General features: G+C 50.9%; 2 protein-coding genes across 2 annotated transcripts in view; one reads left to right on the top strand and one right to left on the bottom strand.

Moving 5' to 3' along the window:
• The window catches only part of ISM2 (isthmin 2), a 20,871-nt gene extending 5,238 nt beyond the window's left edge, over positions 1-15,633 (top strand). The window contains exons 2-6 of the mRNA XM_005417578.2: positions 9,196-9,456; positions 9,937-10,312; positions 11,077-11,217; positions 11,705-11,782; positions 12,240-15,633. Coding sequence (XP_005417635.2) covers positions 9,196-9,456; positions 9,937-10,312; positions 11,077-11,217; positions 11,705-11,782; positions 12,240-12,757 — 1,374 coding nt within the window. The 3' untranslated portion in view covers positions 12,758-15,633. The remainder of the gene's footprint in view (positions 1-9,195; positions 9,457-9,936; positions 10,313-11,076; positions 11,218-11,704; positions 11,783-12,239) is intronic.
• Positions 15,634-20,094: 4,461 nt separating this feature from the next.
• AHSA1 (activator of HSP90 ATPase activity 1) overlaps positions 20,095-21,080 on the bottom strand; it is a 5,647-nt gene continuing 4,661 nt past the window's right edge. Inside the window, exons 7-8 of the mRNA XM_031065349.1 lie at positions 20,924-20,975; positions 20,095-20,502 (exon numbers count right to left, since the gene is read on the bottom strand). Coding sequence (XP_030921209.1) covers positions 20,330-20,502; positions 20,924-20,975 — 225 coding nt within the window. The 3' untranslated portion in view covers positions 20,095-20,329. The remainder of the gene's footprint in view (positions 20,503-20,923; positions 20,976-21,080) is intronic.

Genomic DNA, 21,080 nt, shown 5'->3' on the forward strand with positions numbered 1-21,080 from the left:
AAATAGGTCTGCTGCGTTCCCATTGTTCCAATCAAAGGGGTTCCTGTAAAAGGCACATGTAAGGGGAAGAGATTAGGCATAAATCGCCCCACAGGGTATTGCCCTACACTCCCTCTGGGTTCCCAAAATTGTCCAACTCGTGCAGACCCTTTCCTCAAAGACAGTCAAACAGGGGAACTCATCCTGCCTCCGACCATGATCTTCCCAGTGGGGGGATAGAGGGAGCGTGCCAGAGAGTAATTCCTGCTTTGCTCTTGTCAGTGTTGCAGGGGTAGGGAGTGAAGACTGGTCCACAATAGCAGTAAGTACTCTTCCTCTCAGAATAATCCTCAAAACAGGGAGCCTGATACTTCCCTTAGGGGAGCCTGAGGACAGTCTGAGCTGCAGACGGGCCAGCAAAGTGTACCTGTGCTGTCCAGCTCCTTCAAAGCAAATTTATCAGCCAGAGGCTCAGGTTTTGTATAATATACTGGAGCAAGGAAGAGATTGCAGCATATTTCAGTGTTAGATTGGATTTGTTTTAAACAGAAGCTTGCAAAAGTGCAGTGTAAGGACTATTTTTTGTTTGTTTGTTTGTTTGTTTGGTAGGATGTTTTTTCAAGGAACCTTCATTGGGCAGCCTGATTCTTTTATGTGGCCAGCTATAAAAGTCAGTCTGCATGGTGTTGCTTCCAAGCAATTCAGTGTCTCCATGTTCCTTCTGTGTAGGGACTCTGGAGGCTTGTCTGAGAAGCTGTTTGAGATGTACTTTCATCTCGGTACTTATGAGACAAAGACACCAAAGCTATGGTGACCTGCCTGGCTCTGAGTCCTAGGTGGCCCTTGGCACGAAGGGCACCAATGCCTCATGGGGTTCAGGCTAGTTTAGTCTCTAGGGCAAGGATACAACCTCAGAGGAACTAAATGCAGTCAATTGCTGCCTTCTGCTGTCCCCTGGCACCACAAGACAGGCACAGGGTAGAGACCTGACTGCAGATGGCCAGAAAACATCCATGATGCAAGGAAGATGCTGTGATGCGTGGGTTTATCTTGGATTAGGAGCTGCTGGTTGGCCTGGTGTTGCAGGCTCTTATCTACCACTCAGGATTTGGGCTGCAAGGCATGTGTGGGAACATGTCCCAAACCAGGAGAGCCACTAGCACTTGTTAGGGCTTGACAGGAGGCTGGCACATGGCATGGGTACAGGGCCTTCAGGTGAGCCCCTTCCACCCCAGCCTGGCAGCCCTGGCCTAGGGGGAGCAAGGCAGCCCCGGCTCTTTCCCAGCCCCTGAGCCCCAGGTACCTGCTGGCTGAGGAGGCAATGTTTGCTGGGTGGCCTGGAGGTGCTGTGGGAGTGCCCCATGTGGATCAGCATCTCTTTGCCTCCCTGGGATGTCCTCTCTTCCTTAACACTTCGGCACTTCCTCCTACTGTCCTCTCTGCCGTCCCCTTCACCTGCAGCCATTCCCACAGCAGCCAAATCCCAGGGAATTCCAGCTGCACTGTGCCATACCATGAGCACCTCCGTCGAGACAAGGTGTTGTACAGATATCTTCATATGCAGTTCCCAACACCTTCCCCTTGGAGACAGCGTGGTTTTATTACATGTGATGGCTCCTTAAAACCAAAGCTGCCTGGGGAGGGGAGCTGAGCTTGACCCCAGGCTGGGGAGCTGCAGCCAAGCACCTGGGAGAGGGACTGCTGGCTCAGAGTCAGCCCAGCTTTGCCCTTTCAGGAGAATGAGATGCAGCATCCCTGCCTGGATCCCTTCCTGTGCAGAGCCCAGAGATACTCCAAGTCTGGCTCAGGTGCCCATTTTGTCTGTTGTTGAAGGGATCCCTGATGGATTTGCATTTGTTTGGTTGGCTGCATTCCTTGCCCCCCTGCTTGTGTGGAGGGGCAGCCTGTGCACCGTTTGAGGGACAAGGGGAGCAGGAGCCCCCTGCACTCCCTCCTGCCTGTGATTCCCTCCTCACCTCTTCTAGCCGGCAGGGGGAGGCTGGTGTTGATCGGGTCCTGTCAGTTTCTCCACCTGCTTTGCGCTGTTTGGGGTTTTCTTCCTTTTGCAGTTCTTCCTGGGCTGTGGCAGGCAAGGAAGCAGCAGCTGGAGCAGTGGGAGAGTTATGGTGTGCAGACTAGCAAATGCAGATCTTTAGCTGGAACAAGTTAATGGTTACTGAAGCACATGGGGTTTAGAGCTGGAACAAGTTAGCAGCTTGTTCTAGACTCCCTCTGATGCGTTGGGAGGTTATGTGTATTACTGCTGAACTGTGTTAGCAGAAACCATGTGCCCTAGCAGGAGCATTTGCCAGAGAGCACCAGAGGATGTGGATGTGTCTGTTCATCTCTCTGGGGACCTCTCCATGCAGTCTCTGTGGGAGCCTTGCTCCCATACCCATGACTGAGCCAAAGTCTCAGGATCTTCAAGTAATGGGTGCCTTGCCATCAGCTGTGTCCTTGCAGCAGGCACCACCCATCAATAATTGTCCCCTGGGACCTGTGTGCTTGGGCAGGTCTGGTGCAAGGACAGCCCCATGTGCTGTGCTGGGATGTATCAGCACTGCCAAGGATATGCTCCAGCTCCTCCACTCCGAGGCCTGTGTGGTTCATCTGTGTAGAAAGCAGACCAGTTCCCCTTGGGGATGGGAGGGGGGAAGGAACTGAACTGTGGTGAACCTTCTTGAGAGCCTCTCTGAGTACAACATGGGAGACCCCCATGTATGCCTGGCCTGGCCACAGACCACCTGAGGAGTGTGTCATTTTCTTTGTCTGCAAAATGGGTGCCTTGCAGACAAAGAAATTTGTCTCAGTGTTGAACAGAAAGAAGATGTTTATGGTAGAGAAGCATCTGCTGGTGAAACAACCATGATCTGCATGAGGAGGTCAGCAGCTTGGCATGGTGAGTGAAAGGCCACAAGGCTGCTGCTTTTCCTCCTTGTGTCACAAGTGACAGGGGAGTGAGGGTGCCCTGGGCAGGTTACTCATGAGCACACCCACAGGAGAGCTGACTGGTGAGAGGAGCTGTGCCAGTGGGATGCATGGTGAGGAGCATTCTCGGTAGCCTGGACAACCTCCTCATTTTTGGTCTTGCACAAAGTCAGCTATGCTGTGTCCTTGCTCCTCATGGTGCTGCGTGCTGCTGCTTCTCCGTGCTGTGCTGTCTTCTGCTCCAGGGCTGGCTCTGCCTCAGGGGCAACTGAGTCACCGACCTTGGAAAGAGTTCTGAGATTACAGTTGTTGCAACTGTGAGACATGAAAATAAATGTGAAACATGAGGAAGCCTTTGATGCTGCCTCCTGCAGCTCCCTACCCAAGACAGTTGGAATGAAGCTAGTTAGAAAAGAAAGTGATACCATATGATCTGAAGTATTTTGATAACTGGATGAAAATTATAATCATGAAGGCGTAATAATTATCTGCACAGCCCACAGTTTGCTGCTGGCTCCTGCTGGTCTGTCATAAACAGGATCTGCCCACGTAAGCATGATAACCAAGTGCCTTGTCTGCTCCATGAGCACTTGTAGAACTCTCCTAAAACCTAAAGGGAGTCTTTATTAAAAGAAAAGAACAAACTTATGAAAACAAACACCAATAACCCCCCTCCCAGCACCCATGTAAGCTGATCCTGAGGTGGAGGGGATAGTACAGCATTTGGGAAGTCTCAGTTCTGCTCTTCACCTGTGCCACAGCCCCTTTGCAGGCAGCAGTGTAACCCAGAGCAGAAGAAGAGGGAGGGAGCTGGAGATGTTAACTTCTTTAAATTACCTCTGGCAGATCTTCCAGAGCTCACATGTCAAAATCCTGAGTGACAGCTCCTGCTAAGCCACCTGCCTGTGAGTCTAAATGTGTTGGATCTGATGGCTGGGACTGTGGCTCAGAAGGTCTTAGAGACAGTAACAGGAACTGAGTGGCATGTTTGCCTTCCCTGTTATCTGGTAGGTACCCACCCAGCTCTTGACACCTCTAGAAGATGCTGTGCTCTGCCAGGGCTCTGGGAAATCCCTTAAGTGGGTGATGAGCTGATGGGTGGCAGAGGTCACTTGCCTCATGTGTGTCCTATGGATTTTCCATCTGGCTGAAAGCCTGCCAGTAGGCAGGTTATGTGCTGTGGATGGCTTATGAGCCAGGAGGATCAAACTACAGCCCTCAGGAGGCCATGGGGGTTTCAGCTGGCTGGGCTAAAAAAGCCCTTTCTTTGGGCAGTGCCTCAAAGAGGAGAAAGCATGTTCTATGGGAGTGAGGCATCATGGCACACTGCATCTGTTCCTGGTGATCACCCTGCTGTTCAACCTCACTTTATTTTTAAGAGACAGCAGTGTTACCTGTTAGCATTAGAATAACCTCCCTTTCTCCCCATCCCGCCAGCAAAAACTGTCATGAGCCTTTCTGCAAACTGCAGCCCCAGAGCTAACCCCAGACATGCTGGGCTTCCTTCTAATGCAACCAACCAGCCTTCTCTACTTCCATAGCTTTATAGTATGGCTTTATAGTAAAATCCTACTCTGGAGTTGTTCCTACCCAGTTTCGGTCCAAAGATAATTTTTTTAATACTTTCTCCAGATCCTTGCAGCTCATTTAGGTAAATATAAAAAGAAAAGTTTTATGGTTAAAAAAAATTGTACTTGACTAATTCATAAGTGGGCAAGTTTGCAACAGACAGATTTTAAAATAATGTTGGAAAGCTTTGGAGAAAGAGAAGGAAGGTCTATTCAGGAAAAGATCAATAGTTCTTCTGGTGGTTTCTTGTTTCAATACAGCATGGTAAAACTGTTCAAAGGAAACCTAACACAAGCAGTAATGATTAAGCAACAAAAGCCCCCATTCCTTATAATTATAGCTCAGTGTGATACCAGCCTTTAGCAAATACGTCATTTTCTTCACTGCAGTGTTAACAAGCCCAAAGCACAGCCTGAATGTTGCCTCTGATCTGGCTGCTGTGGCACAGGTTTCCTTGGTTCAAGTTGAATGAGTTTATGTGCTTGATAATTGGCTTGGGATAGGTGTGGGTAGAAGCTGCATCCTCTGAGCTTGTCCTGTGCTGGTGACTTGCTTGCCCCGCTGGCTGCTGATGCTCTGGCAGTGCTTCACTGCCAGGGGGGTTCTCTCAGGTGTGCTTGGATTGGTGTAACCCCGTGATGAGGGGCAGCTCTGCTCAGCAGTCTGTAGTTACAGAGAGCACTGCTGTTGGGTGCTCTGGCAGCTTGCAGCTCCTGCAGAGATGCTGAGGAACGTGCTGGAGGGACAAGTACCTGTGGTTGTGTAAGTGGCAAGGGCGGTAGTGTCCCTGGTTGCCAAAGTGCAGTACAGCACAGGAAATCGTCTGATGATGTTTTCAGGTTTTAAACTGAAATGTCATGTCTCTAATAGTAAGAGCTGCAGCGCATGAACATTGGTCATTTGCTTCCTTCATCCAGATTTAGTTCAAAGCCTTACAGACGTTTCTAGCAAAATCACAAATTTTAAGAGCAGAAGAAATTACTAGAGCCTTGAATTTCTTCCCTAGTGCAGTTGCAGTACTCATGTGTTGAGCCCAGTGATGTGGGTTTGGCAGTCTCCAGAAGAAAAATTGTCACTTTTCTTTTTAATTGTTCCTGTGATTAATTACCTATGGCATTAGAAGCATGATCCTTATTCCTCAGTTAAATTTTTTTGGCTTTGACTTGGGCACATTGCTTCCTATTATGTGTTTCTGTTCTGGATTATAGTCTCTGGTGCCTGATGGATTACTGCCTTAAAGAACTGGAAAACTGAGTCATTGCTTTCTTTTTTCAGCATGAGAAGCAAAATTGAATTGTACAAGTCTTTCACTGGAAAAGACTTGTACAAGTCTTGTACAAGACTTTCCATCCCTTGAAATGTTTTTGTGGCTGCTCTCTTCATCATCTCCAGATTTTTGAGCAATTCTTATAGAGGTGTATGGACTAGAAATGGAAAAATGTCAGCTTTTGGTCTCTAGAGCAATGTTGTGTGGCCTTTTCCCACACGTTTTCCACACACCTTGTTGCCCATGTTATGTACAGAGTAGGCATGACACTGGGGTGAATTGCTAATGAGTTATTTCCCCTTCCAAACTTCTCTTCTAAGCTTGTGCCTCAAGGTGTTTCAGTGGTCAGTCCTACATGTGGGACAGCCTGGACTATGTGGGAAGGGCTCCTGGGCTGGTAGGTAGGCAGGTATGATCCTGCTTAGAGCCTTCAGTCAAAACATGACCTTCACAAAGGGAAATTCCATGCTCTTTCCTGAGTGCTGCCCCAGAGCTTCTCTCAGGTATCCTGCCCTGGGAACCCATACTCTCAGCCAGGTAGGATATGCCAAGTGTAAAGAGGAACAGCTGTGGCAATTCCTTGTTCAGCTTTTTCCTTTGCTTGGTGCTGGCTGGTTGCAGGAGAAGGTTGGAACTCGGCTGGAAGACACTGATGGCTTCCCAGCACTGCACTCTGCTTCCATGGGGGTGGAAGGAGAAGGGAGCTGCTGCTGATGAGCTCTCCAATGGTTTGCAGGCTTTCTCCTGTGCTCTACAGAGAGCAGGGGAATAGAGTGTTCCCTCTGGACAAGCAAAGTCTTCTCTTCCCTTAGCCCACTGCAGTGACTGAGCTCTGCCCTTGGTGGCTTTATCCAGCTGCTGCTTGCACAGTGCAGAGGAGAGGGTGGGGGTCATGCAGCAGGGGTGCAAACCTCAGGTGGTGCTTGTGTGGCTGTCAGGGCACCATCGATGACTTGGAGAAGACACATCTGATGCCATGGATGTTCTGACCTGGAGGGAGCACTGGGCCTTCTAAGAGCTTGTTAAATCCATTGATTGACTGTCAGGGGCAGGGCACTGGGCCTTAGACGGGAGGGACATCTGATGCAGGGGCAGATTTTAACCCAGCAAGCCTTTAGAGCGTTGCAGATGCCAACAGGAGGGAGGTGTTGGGTGGTACATTGTAGTGACCATTGCTGAAGGGCTTTTGGCCATCCCGGGTGGCCACCCCTGTTATGCTTATGCCTCCAGGGTATCTGGGAGCTGAGGGAGTTCTGTTTGCCCTGCAACACTTTTGCAGCCAGTTCTCCTGGAGCAGTTTTACATTTTCCCTGTGGGAACAGTACTCTGAATTTCTTGAGCTTGTTTGGGCGTAAAATCTGAATTAGGCACTGAGTGTAAATTTGGAGACTTGGAGTCTGTTCCTGGCTTGCTTGCTCTGGTGTCCTTGGGTGAGCTCAGATCTTGTTGCTAGAGGAGACCTCACTTTCCATGTGTATTAAATTTGGGTTGTGTGTGACACGAGCTCACCCAGCCCAATAAGCTCTTTGCAAATCAGGCAGGAACTCCAGCCTTTCCTGGCTGTTGCCAGTCTCTTGTGCAGGGGTTGTGTTGGGCATGTGCAGCTGGCAGCAAACCCAGCACAGCAGGCAGTGTTGTGCAGCCAGCACTGGGACATGGTTATGTTTGCCTGCTCAGCCCCTTTTGCTGTTTTTGTTCCACCTGGGCTCCTTGTTTCTTGTCAGGGACTCTTGGGACATGACAGGAGACCTAGCAAGGGGCTAAGGCACTGGGAACTAGGCTGAGACAGAGCCAGGTACATCATTCCCGTGCATTCTTCCTGAAACCACTGTGGTTTGGATGAGGACAGAGGGAGCTGGGAGGGGAAGGTGTGTGCAGGGGGGTCTTTCTGCTCAGGTTTGCTACCAGCAGTGCCACAGGAGTCCTCCAGGCCAGGGAGAGGGGCAAGCCCCAAACGCTCTCTCTGTGCAGCCCAGGTTCTGTCCTCTCTGCAGCCCTCTCTGCTCAGGGCCCATCTGGTGGAGTCTGTCACCGACCCTTCCCTGCGTTCAGCCTGCCCTGGGCAGCAGCCAAGGGACCAGCAGCGTCCCTGCTGCTCTTTTCCCTCCCCCGGGGATGGAGGGATCGTGGGCTTTGATGTACAGGGACAGGGCTGGGGACGGGCTGTGTGCGCTCATGAGAGTCTGGCTGGGCTCCAGCTGCCTTTGAAGTGCTCCAGTGATCAGGATGAAAGGGAGGGGAGTCCTTCCCCAAACCATCTGGCTCTAATTGCAGGTAGAAATGCCTCTCTGCGTCCCCCCCGCCCGGCTGCGGGGAGGGGGCACTCCGTGCTCTTGGGATTGTGCTCTTGGTTAATCCCACGGCTCTCGGCCGGGCTGATGCGAAGGGTGAGAGCTTGGGAACAAAAGGGGTTTCAGCTGGGCAGCCAGAAAAAGGCAGACGCTGGCAGAGATGCTGGGAGTTCGGGCAGCTCTGCTCTCAGCCTTGAGCTGCAGGGCCCTGCAGACCTTCCCAAGGACGCCCGTGCCTCGGGGGGGCTTTGCCAGTTGTTCCCATCTCGGATTTCTTGGGCACACTGGAGCCTGCTGGCCCCTGGAGTCCCGCTGCTCTGTGGTGCCAGCGCGCACCGGGTGCGGGACGGGGAGCGCGGGGCTCGGGGCAAGCGCAGTCCTTGGCTGGTGCTGCCTCTCGGGCAGAGCTCCCTGTCTGCCAGCCCTGCTCCTCCTGGGACTGCAGGGCTAGCCCTGTGCCCCTGGAGTGGCAGCAGCCCTGAGAGCCACTGGCAGCACTCACAAGTGAGTTTTGTTGACTTGTTTGGCTGGGAATCTTCCCTTTCCCAAAGGGCTAAAGGTAGCTGGGTTATATCTGCCAGCAGTTTCTTTCCGTCTTTGTGGTAGCCTTTGGGCACCATCAGAAATTTCAATTAAACCTGTGCTGCTTGAAGTCATCTGCCCTAATACCAGTACCACAGAACAATGTATTTGGGTGAGGTTTTCCCCTTTGTCAAAAAGCCCTGGTTGTAAACTTTTTATATAAATATATAAAAGTATTAAACATGACCTGTGGTAACTCTGTGACCAGAAGCAACCCTTGCTGTTAACCCATTTCCAGGGACTGAGAAATAGCTAAAAAGGGAGAGTGAGAAGTGGAAAGCCAGACAAGGTGGACAATGGGACAGCAGAGGAGTGCAGGGAGGGTGGTCATGGGTTTGGGAAGTACCAGTCTGAATAGGCCTGTAGGTTCAGGTGCAGCAGAACTGAACCCTGGCGCAGCACAGGGCACTTGGTATTAACTTGATTAACATGTTAATTGCTCTCTTGATGATGCAGTAAGATGGGGTGGAGGAACTGTTTGGGGCAGGAAACCAGACCCATCTTTGCTGGGTGGTGGTTTGCTCCCTGCCCCGCACCAGCGCCATCAAGAGCTGTTCTGTGTGACTCTTCCCTGTGCAGGTGTCAGCATCATCCAGTCCCCGCTCAGCAGGGGACGAGGAGCTGTCCCCCTCGGGCAGGGCACGGGGGCTGCGGCGCAGCGGGCAGGCTGGCCTGCGCCGGCACAGGCGCAGAGGGCTGGCTCAGCAGGCTGCCAGGAGCCCTGTGCTGCCCCAGCCCAGTGCTGCTGGCCAGGAGGAGAGCCTGCCCTTCATGCTGGACCTGCAGAACTTGCCGGGGCTGGCCAACGTGGACCTGAGTGCCCAGAACCCCAACATCCAGGTGGGGAGTGGGTCTGGGAGGGCCACGGGGGGATGTGGGTGAAAGTGGTGAAAGTGGTGTTCTCTAGCCTCATTTGGTTCCGTAAGAGAAAAGATCTCATGAGCAGGGTCTGTGTTCTTGGTGACTACCAGCTGCAGATAGCTGGCATGGAGAAGCTCCTTGACTGAGGAATTTGCTCAGAGCCTTTCCCCTGGCCTCCCCACCCTCTCTTCACAGAGCAGGAGTAAACCATCCTTACATGGGGGACCTCTCAATTTCTGAGGGTGGCGTTGGCCCCTGTGGGTGACCATCAGCCACCCTGTGCTCCCACTCTGTCCCTGCTCAGTCCCTCTGGATGAGGAGATACCATTTGTGCTCCTCATACGGTCCTGCAGCCCTGAGTGTTTGTGGCCTCTTGGGCTGGGAGCCAGGGCGTGGTCTGGTGGGTCTGTCCAAGGGCTGTGCCCCAGCTCACTGCCTTGCCTCATATCTGCCCTCCAGGTGACCATTGAAGTGGTGGATGATCCTCAGGCTGAGATGGAGATGGACTTGTTGAAGGAGACAAGCAATGACTGGTCTCTGACATCCTCTGAGTGGCTGTCTCACAAGGACCTATTCTGGCCCCTCTTCTGGGAATACACTGACCCTGCTGAGGGGGAGGAGGAGGAGGAAGATGAAGAGGAGGAGGAAGAGGAGGAAGAGGATGACAACCTGGATGTAGGGGACAGGGAGGAAGAAGAAGAGGATGATGATGAAGAGGAAGATTACACAACAGATTATGAGGAGGAGGAGTCCATGCTTAGTGGAGTAGGTGGTAACTGGGAGCAGCGATGGCCCGGGCAGAAAAACTGGATCTTTAAGGAAAAATACAATTACGGTGAGTTCTTGGCACGTGCAGCTGCCCTGCAGACCAGCAATGCAGGTCTGCATTGTCCTGCCTGGCCTGCAGCCCTGCACCAGAGATCACAGCACACTGGTGCTCAGCTCCTGCTTACAAAATAAGCAAGCATGCCAAGGAGCAAGGCCAGCACACTCAGCCAGGGCTGCCAGCAGTCAGACATGCCAGTGTCCCAGCAGGAATTGTCCTTGCATGTACTCACACTGGAGCATGGGCTCTAGCGAAGGCATGCTCAGATCAGACATACAATATAAATGTTTAATGACAAGTGCTGCTGCCATTGACTCAGGTCCCTGTAGTGACATCAGTGCCAGAAGCCTTTTCCACAGACCTGGGCTCCCCCCAGGAGAGGAGCTGCTGAGAGCTAGATGGCAGATTCTAGTGGGCAGATGGGCCAGGACACCACAGCAGCTCCTGCCTGCCGCTTCCTGGCCATGACCCCAGAACCAGCCAGCCTTTGCTGATACTGGTGTTCAGCATCATACCTGTTTGGGTTGGTATGACTGGGAGCAAAGCTGTGAGAATGAGAGCCTTTGCTCAGGGCTGCTTCCCTGGGCTTGGCACTGAGGATGGGGTTGGCCCTTGGCTCTGCATGGCTGGGCACCTCCATGTGCCCCAGGCAGCACTGTCCCTGTTCAGGGATGGAGGCAGAGCTGAGGGAGGTCCCAGGTGGCTGCTGGCTCCCCTGCTGCTAAAGCTTTGCTGAGATCTATCACTCTCTGCCTCTTGCCTGCTGTGCACAGACTATGAAGATGAGGAGGAGTGGAGCCCATGGTCCCCTTGCAGCATCACCTGTGGCAGTGGCAACCAGAAGAGGACCCGTTCCTGTGGCTATGCCTGCACAGCGACAGAGTCGAGGACCTGCGATCTGACACACTGCCCTGGTGAGCCCCTGCCAGAACAGTCCTTGGCTACTGTCTGACTTTGATGTGGGCTGGCCCACTGCTGCAGGCTGGGCATTGCTCATGCTTCAAGAATTAGTTGTGTTTAATGTGGTCAGGGCTAATGACCAGGGGGCTTTGTTTCCCCAAAGAAGCTATGACTGGGCTTCATGGCTCCACGGGCAGTTGTGTAGGCTGGCATTAAGTTTAGTGTGTGACTTCTTGCACCTCTCTCATATTGGGAGCTTGAAATCCTCTCCTCAAGCATATTGAGAGCCAGCTCTATCCTCTGGGATTTACATAACTAACAGCCTCTGTTGGGCCAGTCTTGCTGCTGGTCCTTCCTTCCAATCACAGGGCCCTGTTACCAAAGAAGTGGCAGGAGAGGGGCTGGGAGATGAGTGGTGTCTGGTGCACATAAAGAGGGAAAAACCACATTTCTTCCCGTGTTCAGCCAGGTTCTTTGTTTTGGTTTTTCTTCTGTCTCAAGGAGCAGAAAGAGAGATGGTCTTCCCCACAGAGGAGACACCTTTCAAAAGCGACAACAGCACAGAGCTGTTCAACTCAGGTCAGCCTCTGCCTCTGCTTTGCACTGGGGGCTTCAGTGACAGACCTTGGGAGGGTCGTAGCTGGCTGGTGGGGAGGGTTCAGGGTTCAGCCCAGGGGTCCTGTGTCTGGTGTCCAGACCTAAGTCACCAAGCCACTGCCATGTGCAGGCTTCAGTGGTCGTGCTGGAAAACCCAGTCGCTCCCACAGCCCTGCTACAGCACAGCTTTAGGGTTCAGTGGCTGAAGCCAGCCTGCCATGTGCCCTCTCCCATAAGGGAATGTTGCCAGCACAAAACCCCTTTCCTCTGCCACTGCCTTGGGGGTGGAGCTGGCTCCAGCTCGTCCCAGGAGCCTGGCTGCTCCTGCCTGGTGGTTGCAGGCTCCACTGGTGGGGTTGGCATGGCTTCAGGCAAATGGCTGCTGGGTAAAATGGGGTGCAGAGCATGCATGCCCTCACCCTTTTGGTACTCTCCCCAGAGGTGGACAGCTGTGAGAAGTGGCTGAACTGCAAGAGCGACTTCCTCACCAAGTACCTGAGCAAGGTGCTGACGGACCTGCCCAGCTGCCCCTGCTCCTACCCGCTGGAGGCCGTCTACAGCGCCGTCAACCTGCGCGACGAGCAGCGGGGCAAGAGCTTCCGATGGCGGGACGCCAGCGGGCCCAAGGAGCGCCTGGACATCTACAAGCCCACGGCGCGCTTCTGCCTGCGCTCCATGCTCTCCCTGGACAGCACCACGCTGGCTGCCCAGCACTGCTGCTACGACGAGCACACCCGCCTCATCACCCGCGGCAAGGGCGCCGGCGTCCCCAACCTCATCAGCACCGAGTTCTCTCCGGAGCTGCACTACAAGGTGGACATGCTGCCCTGGATCCTCTGCAAGGGGGACTGGAGCCGCTATCACGCCGTCCGGCCCCCCAACAATGGCCAGCGCTGTGCCGACAACCCCGCCGAGGAGGAGTACCTGTCCCAGCTGCAGGAGGCCAAGGAGTACTAGCACAGCCACTCTCAAAGGGGCCACCACCGCCACCGGCTGTGTCCCTGCGCAGCCTGGCCAGCCCTGCCCTGCTCGTGGGCTCCTCAGTGGTGCCAGGCAAAACGGGGAGGATGCGCTGCCTGTCTCATCCCCTCAGAGGAGTCTCCTCCCATTACTGAGGGTGCTGGAGGTTATTGTGGTGCAGTCCCTGCCGTGCCACCCAGAGCAGTCCTGCAGTCCAGAGCTCCTGGCCTGGCATGTGGAAAGCAGCAGGGGCTGGGAGGTATAAGGGGAACAAGGGGCTGCTCCTGTCCGCTTTTACTCTCTATGACCTTTCAATGCAGCCTGAAAGCTGAGCACAGGGTGAAGTGGGCTCAGCTCCTGCTGGCTTCACACCACATCTGAAGTGCTGCCGCAGGCATGGCTGCCTGCTCTGGTCTGTACACCTGCCCTGGTTTATGTCTGAAACTGGGGATAGGTCTTCCTAGAGAGTGCAGGGCTGTTCCACCAGGCATACAGAGCCGGCCCCCCATCCTTGGGTTTGTGCGTGCATGGTTGGGAAGGAGCAGGGAAAGGCTTATGGGTCTGTGAGTCTGGGGGAGTGGGCTGTGAGGCAGGAGGAAGACTGGCTGCCTGGGCCTGCTTGGCAAGATTGCCTAGGCACCAGGGGTTTGGCTGCCAAAGCTACACATAGGTGGATCTCAGAGGAGGTCAGCATGGGGACACCACCTAGTGTGCATTTCAGCCTCTCTGCCGTGGTGCTTGGAGGAACAGGGTGGTAGCATCTGTGCAAGTCACAGCACTAGCCCTCTACCAGACCTTGGCCCCTTGGCAGTCCCCAGAGGGTCTCAGGAGCACCTGTGACACGGCCCAAAAGAAAGTCCTGTGTTTCCCACTCACAGCCCTGCCAGGGGCAGGAGGCACCTTGGCCACTGCTCATGCCGTTGCTGGTGAGGAGCAAAAAGCACTGAGCCAAGGTAGCCCTGCTCCATGCTGAGTCTGCCCATGTCCCCAGCTGCTCCAGTCTGTGTCTGCCCAGGTCCCCACCTGGAGGCAGCCCAGACCAACCGAGCCATGGACCCCTCGGGCTCACTTCCAGGCCAGACTCACAAGTGTGGCTCCAGAAGAGGAAGACACACGTGCTAATAATGTCAATACCTGGTGTCCACAGATCAGGCATCATGATGCTCTCTGTTGGCACTTTGATTTTGCCTGGGTTTTATTCAGCTTTTCACAGGTCCATGGCAGTGTCTCCCAGCATATTTTGGAAGCTTTTCTGCAGAGAAACTAGGCTGAGCACCTTTGTCCCTGGACATTCAGTTGCTGAACTGGCAGAAAATTTATAGCTTTTATTTATGAAATTTTATGCATCAGGGGAAATAAAAGTCAAGCACACATAAAGAAGAATGGAGTCATTTCTACTCTAGAAGTTTCATGCAAGGCTGCTAGCTACTCCATGTATTTCTGCAGGGCACTGTTGAGTGAAAAAAACTGGTTGCAGAGGTCCTTAGTTGACCATCCTGTACTGTCTGTCCTTTTTACAGGAGCTTTTTCCAGCCTCGGTGAATATTCTTGGTCTGAAAGCTCTTTGGGGAGTCTTTCTGGGGGTGTCTTTATATCTGTTGTGTGTATGTTGATCCATTTGCCTTGGTTACTGATAGAATTTTGTATCCTTGGTCATCCATACCTAAGACTTCATGGGTGGTAAAACAAAAATATTAATGAATTTATTGCTGAATTATTCTTACTCAACTATTATTACACCCTTGTATCCCTAGACTCTGGATATGGGTTCTGTCAAAATACAGGCAGACATCATCCATTTCCCAACAGACATGCAGTCTGAGATGACCAGTGTTCTGTAAATGGTGAGAAGGAAGAGAACCAGATAAGCATGGATGGAGACCTTGGAACATTTCCATGATCACTGCATGTTCCCTGGCCCAGATGGTCATTCACTCACTAGTTTCTGGCAAAGAGGTAGGTCATACAGAGGTGGTCAGGAGGGGGTGACAGTGATGTGGTGGGTTGGTTCTGGGAGCCAGGGAGCCTCAGCAAGAGACATGGATGCAAATGAAGCCATGAGTGTCTGAAGCCATGGAAGGATGAGCATGTGAACTGCAGTCATTCAGCAGAGCGTATTTCCACTCACATGCCATTTGCCGTCATTAACTTCACCAAACTCCCAGTGGAATTTATTTACCATCAGTGCAGACTTTAACAAACCTCCTGTTGAACGCGCCTAGTGTTCTGTATTGGACCCAAGCATGGAAGCAGGACTTTTACAAACAGTCTTTCTTGAAGAAGACTTGTAAAAGCTCAGCCAATTTGTTTGTTAGACTGGCTGCTCTCTGAGGAAGTGCTCTTACAGTGAGAGTGTTACCCAGGATTTTTACCCTCCTCTTTATTCTGGCTATGTCAACCAGTCTAACTCCCAGAAAAAAAACTTTGTAATTTCTGTAGGAACTGGAGTTTCTGTCCAAGGACAAGTAAAAAAAATTCTTGCATTGATACTTGCCCCTTCCCTGATATCCCCACAAAAGCTAGTTGAGAGCCAAGTAGCTGTTCTGCTTTGCTGCCTCTGTGGTTTGGACAATACAGGCACAAACTGGAGCATGAGAAACAAGCTCTGTTGTTCCTCATGCAAGCACCTTACGCACCGTGAGGCTCTGCAGAACACTGTGAGAAAAGTAGACATTCAGCAAGTGTTTATTTTTATATCCCATCAAAGATTCTGTCCAGCCCACTGCTATTTAAGTGATAAATCTCTAAGCTTTCACTCCTTAAGTTTATTGGTTTTTATATATATAATATATATATATAATGTCTTTTATTCCTACAAAATTTCACAGAGAATTCTTTAATCTGATGCTGCAATAAAGCACTTTATATATGTATACGTCATGCTGATGTCATTCAGTTGTGACTGAAGCATGTGTTGCTATTTATTTTGGTTGAGAGGGATGATGCTATGTTTAACACTGTATGTCTTGGGTTCCCAGCTGTGGCTCTGGTGGCTTTGCTTCCTTCCCTTAACATTTGCATTTGAAGTTGTCTGGCTGCAAAAGTCACAGGTAAGAAAGACTATCTGGAGCCCATGGGATATGTGAAGTTCTGCTTACAGGGAAGGAAGCCTCCTACAAGAAGACCCTCAGGGTCAGCGCTGAGAAGCAAATGTGCCCCAGCCCTGATCTTGGGTTTTATTCCATGGTCAGCCTGGCCAGAGCTGGGTACTGGCTGATGGTCCAGCACACCACAGCAGGGGGAAAAATACTCAGCATCATTCCAGCTAAAAAAATGGTTTGGCAAGCCACCTCCAGAGCCAACAGCTAATTATAGCTGGGGGGTTTGCAAAGCTTTCCAGGGATCACAACTTTTTGTAGCTGTTGATTTAGTGTGTAATCATCAACACTTCCAAGCTCTTGCTGTTTCCAGCTGTTTCCCCTCCTGTCTTGTTCCTTTTGCTTTGTGCTGGCTGCACACCTGTCAAGGGTTAATCTGCTGCTCTAGCATGGGACTCTGCTTCACAGCTGCCTGGCACCATTGCTGGCCCCTGCCTGGGGAAGCAGGTGACTCCTCTCAGTGAAGGATGCTAGGGGCTTCCTGCTGGCCTTCTGCAACATCAAAACCATTGTTGCATGGCGCCCAAGCCAGGCGTAGCAGGCTGAGCTCCACTCTGCTCAGAGAAAATCACTTTCCCTGGAGGAGCAGGCAGCAGTTACTGCTGTGTATATAACATGCCTAATGTGCTTTTATCCTCTGCAACAAGGTCCTTGCTGTGTTGGATGATGGACCCTGCTGTGAAATTCCTGGGATATAGAAATCCCACAGAGGATGGAAGCAGGAGAATTCCTGCCCTAATTCTGCAGGTGCTGAAGACCTGGAGATGTCACCTGAAATCATGCAGTGAGTCTGTGGCAGTCTTAAACTGCAGTTTTGCCTGCTGCTTTGAGCACAAAACTTCCTGACTGGTGGTTGTTAAGTTGTCAGTCTGGCAGCCTGGAGCTGGACCAGTCCCCTGGCATCCAGCATGTAGTGTTTGTCTGCACACAGAAGGAGCCATGCCCAGATTTTGCTGGGGCACAGGTGGGTGTTTGTCTGCACACAGAAGGAGCCATGCCCAGATTTTGCTGGGGCACAGGTGGGGTGAGGAAAGCCCATCTCTCAGGGATGAACATGAGATTTTGTAGGAACATGTTTACAGCAACGGAGATCCCATTACCTGATTTTTTTTCAGGGCTCCAGCTCCAGGAATCCGCTTCTTAGGAAGCACACCAAAAGCCCAGCTGGGCCCAGAAGGATCTCCTCTGGAAGGAGAAAAGAGAATGATAATGCCAGGAGAGTGTAGCCAAAGCCTGTGCAGCAGCCTGAACGGCAATACCTGGTATTAGCCTAGGAAAGAGCAAGGTGTGGTTGTGGTCTGTGGATCTTGAGTTAAAACTGTAGTTCCAGAGAAGAAACAAACTCTTCAGACACCCCTGTTCTGTTCTGTGAAGGGACACACCTCACTGTGTAGCTACATTGGTCATCTGTGCTGGTGGCACACCTCTGGAGCAGAAGACATGAAAAAAAACCAAACCCCAGCACACTGCAGGTTTTCAGCTGTAGTCCTGCTGACCTCACTTTTCCACTTGATCAAGATAATTTTTTATTCCAGACTTGTCTCCTAAACTTGTCTTTTACAGCACCAGTGGTAATGTAAATTTTTTTTTTTTACTTTTAAGTTACCAAGTATATTATCTGATACACTGAGATGTACTGGATTCATTACAGGTTTATTAGGCCTTCCCTTATGTACTAATAAAACTGTTATATACAGCATTGCCTACAGTCTTAAAAAGGTTCAAAGACCCCTTTTTGTTTGTTTGATGGTTGCTTCTTACTCATCTCCATGTGCCTCATAACAGCATAGTCAGTGAGGATCCACCTCTGACTTCCATCACTGGGAAAATTCACTTCTGTTTTCTGTTTTTTTAACTTTGCTTTCTTTAATTTACAAGACTTTTCCCTGTCAGATTCTTAAAGAGCCTTTGGGCCAGAGTATACTGAACCTTGCTTTTCTCCCTAATCTTATACATCCTTCCCTTTCCCAAATAGCTGAAGGACTACTAAACTGTGACTGTTTTCCAGCACTTCCAAGCAAAGCAGAGGTCTGGGGTTTCTCATTAGCATTGTGCAGCTGCACTGGAGGTCAGCTGTAGCTGCAGGAGTGTGTGTCTGCTGGCAGTAGGCAGATGTAGTGCAGTGACCTTCTCTAGCATGACTTAAGGCTCAGATCTCCTTCACCAAGTCAATGTCTGAAGTGGTGTAAGGCCTTAATTACCATTGCTGTGCCCTGTTAGAGCTGGCACAGCCTGGCACGCTCTGCCTGAGTGCGCAGCCTGGCACAGCCTTAGCACAAGCTTTCCTTCACTGCTGGGTCAGTCCAAGAGATTCACGTGTGAATGGCAGCCAAGGCACGGCTACATTACATAGCCTGTTCTGCTGCTCTGGGGATGGTGATTTCCTCCCGGCCTGTGGGGCAGGGAGCCAGCTGGGGAAGCACCAGCATAACCCAGGGCAGTCAGTTTTGCTGGAAGAGCCCTCAAATGGCCTCCGAGCAAAGCCCTGAGTCCATGAGCCCCATGCATGTGGGTTGCTGGCCGAGGCCAAAGCGTGCCCTATTAGAGTAGCAGCAGGATGCCTGAAGTAAACCCTGCTTGTGATGAAAGGAAGGCAATTAAAATTCCACTTCAGTTGCCTTCCTGTCCCACTTCCTAACCTTCCAGCAGCAGGTGATTAGCAGGGCCTGCCTTCTGCTGCCCTGGCCCAGCTGTGGGAGCAGAGCCTGCAGCAGGCAAGCACTGCTACCGCAGCATAGCTGCCGAAGCACAGCAAAGACATCACAACTCAGCTGTCACCTTTGTCTCAAGCTGACTTAGAACAAGCTCATTTTTTTCAGTTTTTGAATAATTTTGCTCTTCTTTTACCAAATTTTTGGCTGTGAACTCACTTGCTAGCCCTGCTGTTTAAGGTTTCCCACGCTGCTGTCCAGGAGTTCCCAAGCAGAAAACCAAGCATAGAGGCTGTACAGTGGGATCAGCGTGCTCCATCATGTTACCCACCCCCCGCAGCCTACCGGGTGTGTACAGCGTTCATCTGTGCACAAAAATCCTGGAAAACACCAGCATCCATTTTCCCAGCCAGCCATGCTTTAGGGAAGACAACCCTGCATGGAAACAGGGAAACTCTACCACATCTATAGCTGCCTCTTTGTACAACTTACTTTGTTCTCACAGGTCAGCTCAGGGATGAGTACACACTACAGAATTTTGTTCATGCTGCATTCTTGATGCCTGTCTGTACACACTTTATCATGATTTTTTCATACTTCAGCACTTTGGAGTAGTGAGAACAGGCAGAATGCTCTTTATAGTTTAAAAGGAGACTCCAACAACTATATTCAGGATTTTTTTAAAACAACCACTTAAGTTTTTTTCTTGTCTCCTCTCTTGAAGGGAACAGTTACCAGATACAATTCAGATTTTAAAAAATAAAACGCAAGAAAAATCCCCAAACCAGTAAATTTCACCCAATAACATTACTCTCTTCTAGCTTACTAGAGGAGCTCTGCAGAAAACATTAGGAAAAAACAAAGTATAAAGAGAAGCTCATGCCTCAAAAAGAAAACCAAGCACTTCTCTCACCCTTAAGGTTAAGCAGGTTGATGCTTCTGATCAGTCAGATTTTCACCCCTCCTATAAACAAGTTTTTTGCTTTTGAAGACAGCTCCAGGAGCTAATGTATTAACAGGTGAGAACAAGCAATTTTGTTCCTCATCAGGTAAAGCAGTAGCTGAAGTATGATGAGCAAAAAGTACTGCACCCTGTAGACTCTAAATGGAGGTGAGATTTATTTCTGAAAAAACCAGTTTGCTTCAGCCTGAAGCTCTTGGAGGTAGCTGGCCCTGGGCCCCACAACCTTCTAGAACCATTCTGTGGGTGGGAGTTTCCCTAGCACTGGTTTGCATGATTGTCGTTCTTGTAGAGCAGACTAGTGGAAGCATAAGAAATGACTGTGTTGAAGGGGATATGCAAAAGAGAGGAACAGCTTGAACTCCTAGTATCACAAATCCCTTCAAAAATGGGAAGGGTTTGAAACATTTACTATCGGCAGATCAAAAGCAGAGGGAAAATGAGCAGCTGCTCAGACTAAAAACTGCATCAAGCTCATGCTCTGTACTCCCCCAGAAGTGAGGAGTAAATCACATTGGCATCAGCAATCCTCATTGATCGGTGTTTTTCTAGACAGATCCCTCCCTCAGCCTATCGCCCAACCCTTTGAACTCAAGCCAATCCGAGGACACAAATTCCACAGTGTTTTTTTTAAGTTAGGTTTATTTAGCAATAGAAGTATGTACATGTAAGAGAATCCCCTGCAGCACAAGACATGCACAAAGCAGTGAGGGACTGAAAGTGGTGCTGCTCCATGGCCTTCCTCATCACCTGTCACCCCACTTTACTCAGCGGCAGGGCCAAGATTAGAAAGGAGCAGGCGAGAATTTTATCAGTCCATGTGGCAGAGTCTTCAGGCAGAGCCTCCCAGCAACCGGTATTAAAACAAGCGAGCACCATAACCAAATGTCTGTTTAATGCCCTCAAAGTAGTAGCGCTGCCAGCCTTGCTTTGTTCTTTCTTCCTCACTGGCAGGAACACCCTTGCCTTCCAAGCACACCTCTGTCTCGCCACCTTTGTCATTGAAGTTCAAGGTAATGGTTGCAAAGTGCCCTAGACGAACCAAAGCAGGTCTGTCAGCAGTGTGTGGTACAGTACATAAAGCCCCTGCAGGCTGCTCTGCCCCTCCTTTCACAGGGCACCACTTAAGACTCTCCGAGGTCCTTCCCAGAGGGTCTGCTTATGGCAGCTGCGAGCCTTCCCTAGAAACACAGCTAGCAGAGGGCTCCCCCTCCCTGCGGTTTGAAGCAGTTGCAGCTACAGCTGCACAAGCAGCGACTTCATCCTTCCTACCTGGTCACTGCTCTACACAGTCGCTGAAGATGCAGACATGATAGTGTGGGATAGGAAGCTGGGATAACACTGGAGCAGCTCCCAGAACATCCTGTGCTCCCTGATCAGGAGCCACAATAAAGTGTGGCAAATGGGGCTGGTATCCTTCAAAGAAAGGCAAGTCCATTTCTGGACTACTTACCAGCTGGCCAAGATTTAAATCTCCATTTCATAACAAGTTGCTTCTCAGGAACCTTGAAAAGGAAGACAAAGATTGAGTAGTAACTTCTGGAAATCTTACAGTCTAATAGAAAACCTCTAGAGTTGTGTTGATATGCATGAAGCCTTAGAGATCCCTT

The sequence above is a fragment of the Geospiza fortis genome, unplaced genomic scaffold (assembly GCF_000277835.1).
Source record: "Geospiza fortis unplaced genomic scaffold, GeoFor_1.0 scaffold54, whole genome shotgun sequence".
In the NCBI taxonomy this organism is placed as follows: Eukaryota; Metazoa; Chordata; class Aves; order Passeriformes; family Thraupidae; genus Geospiza; species Geospiza fortis.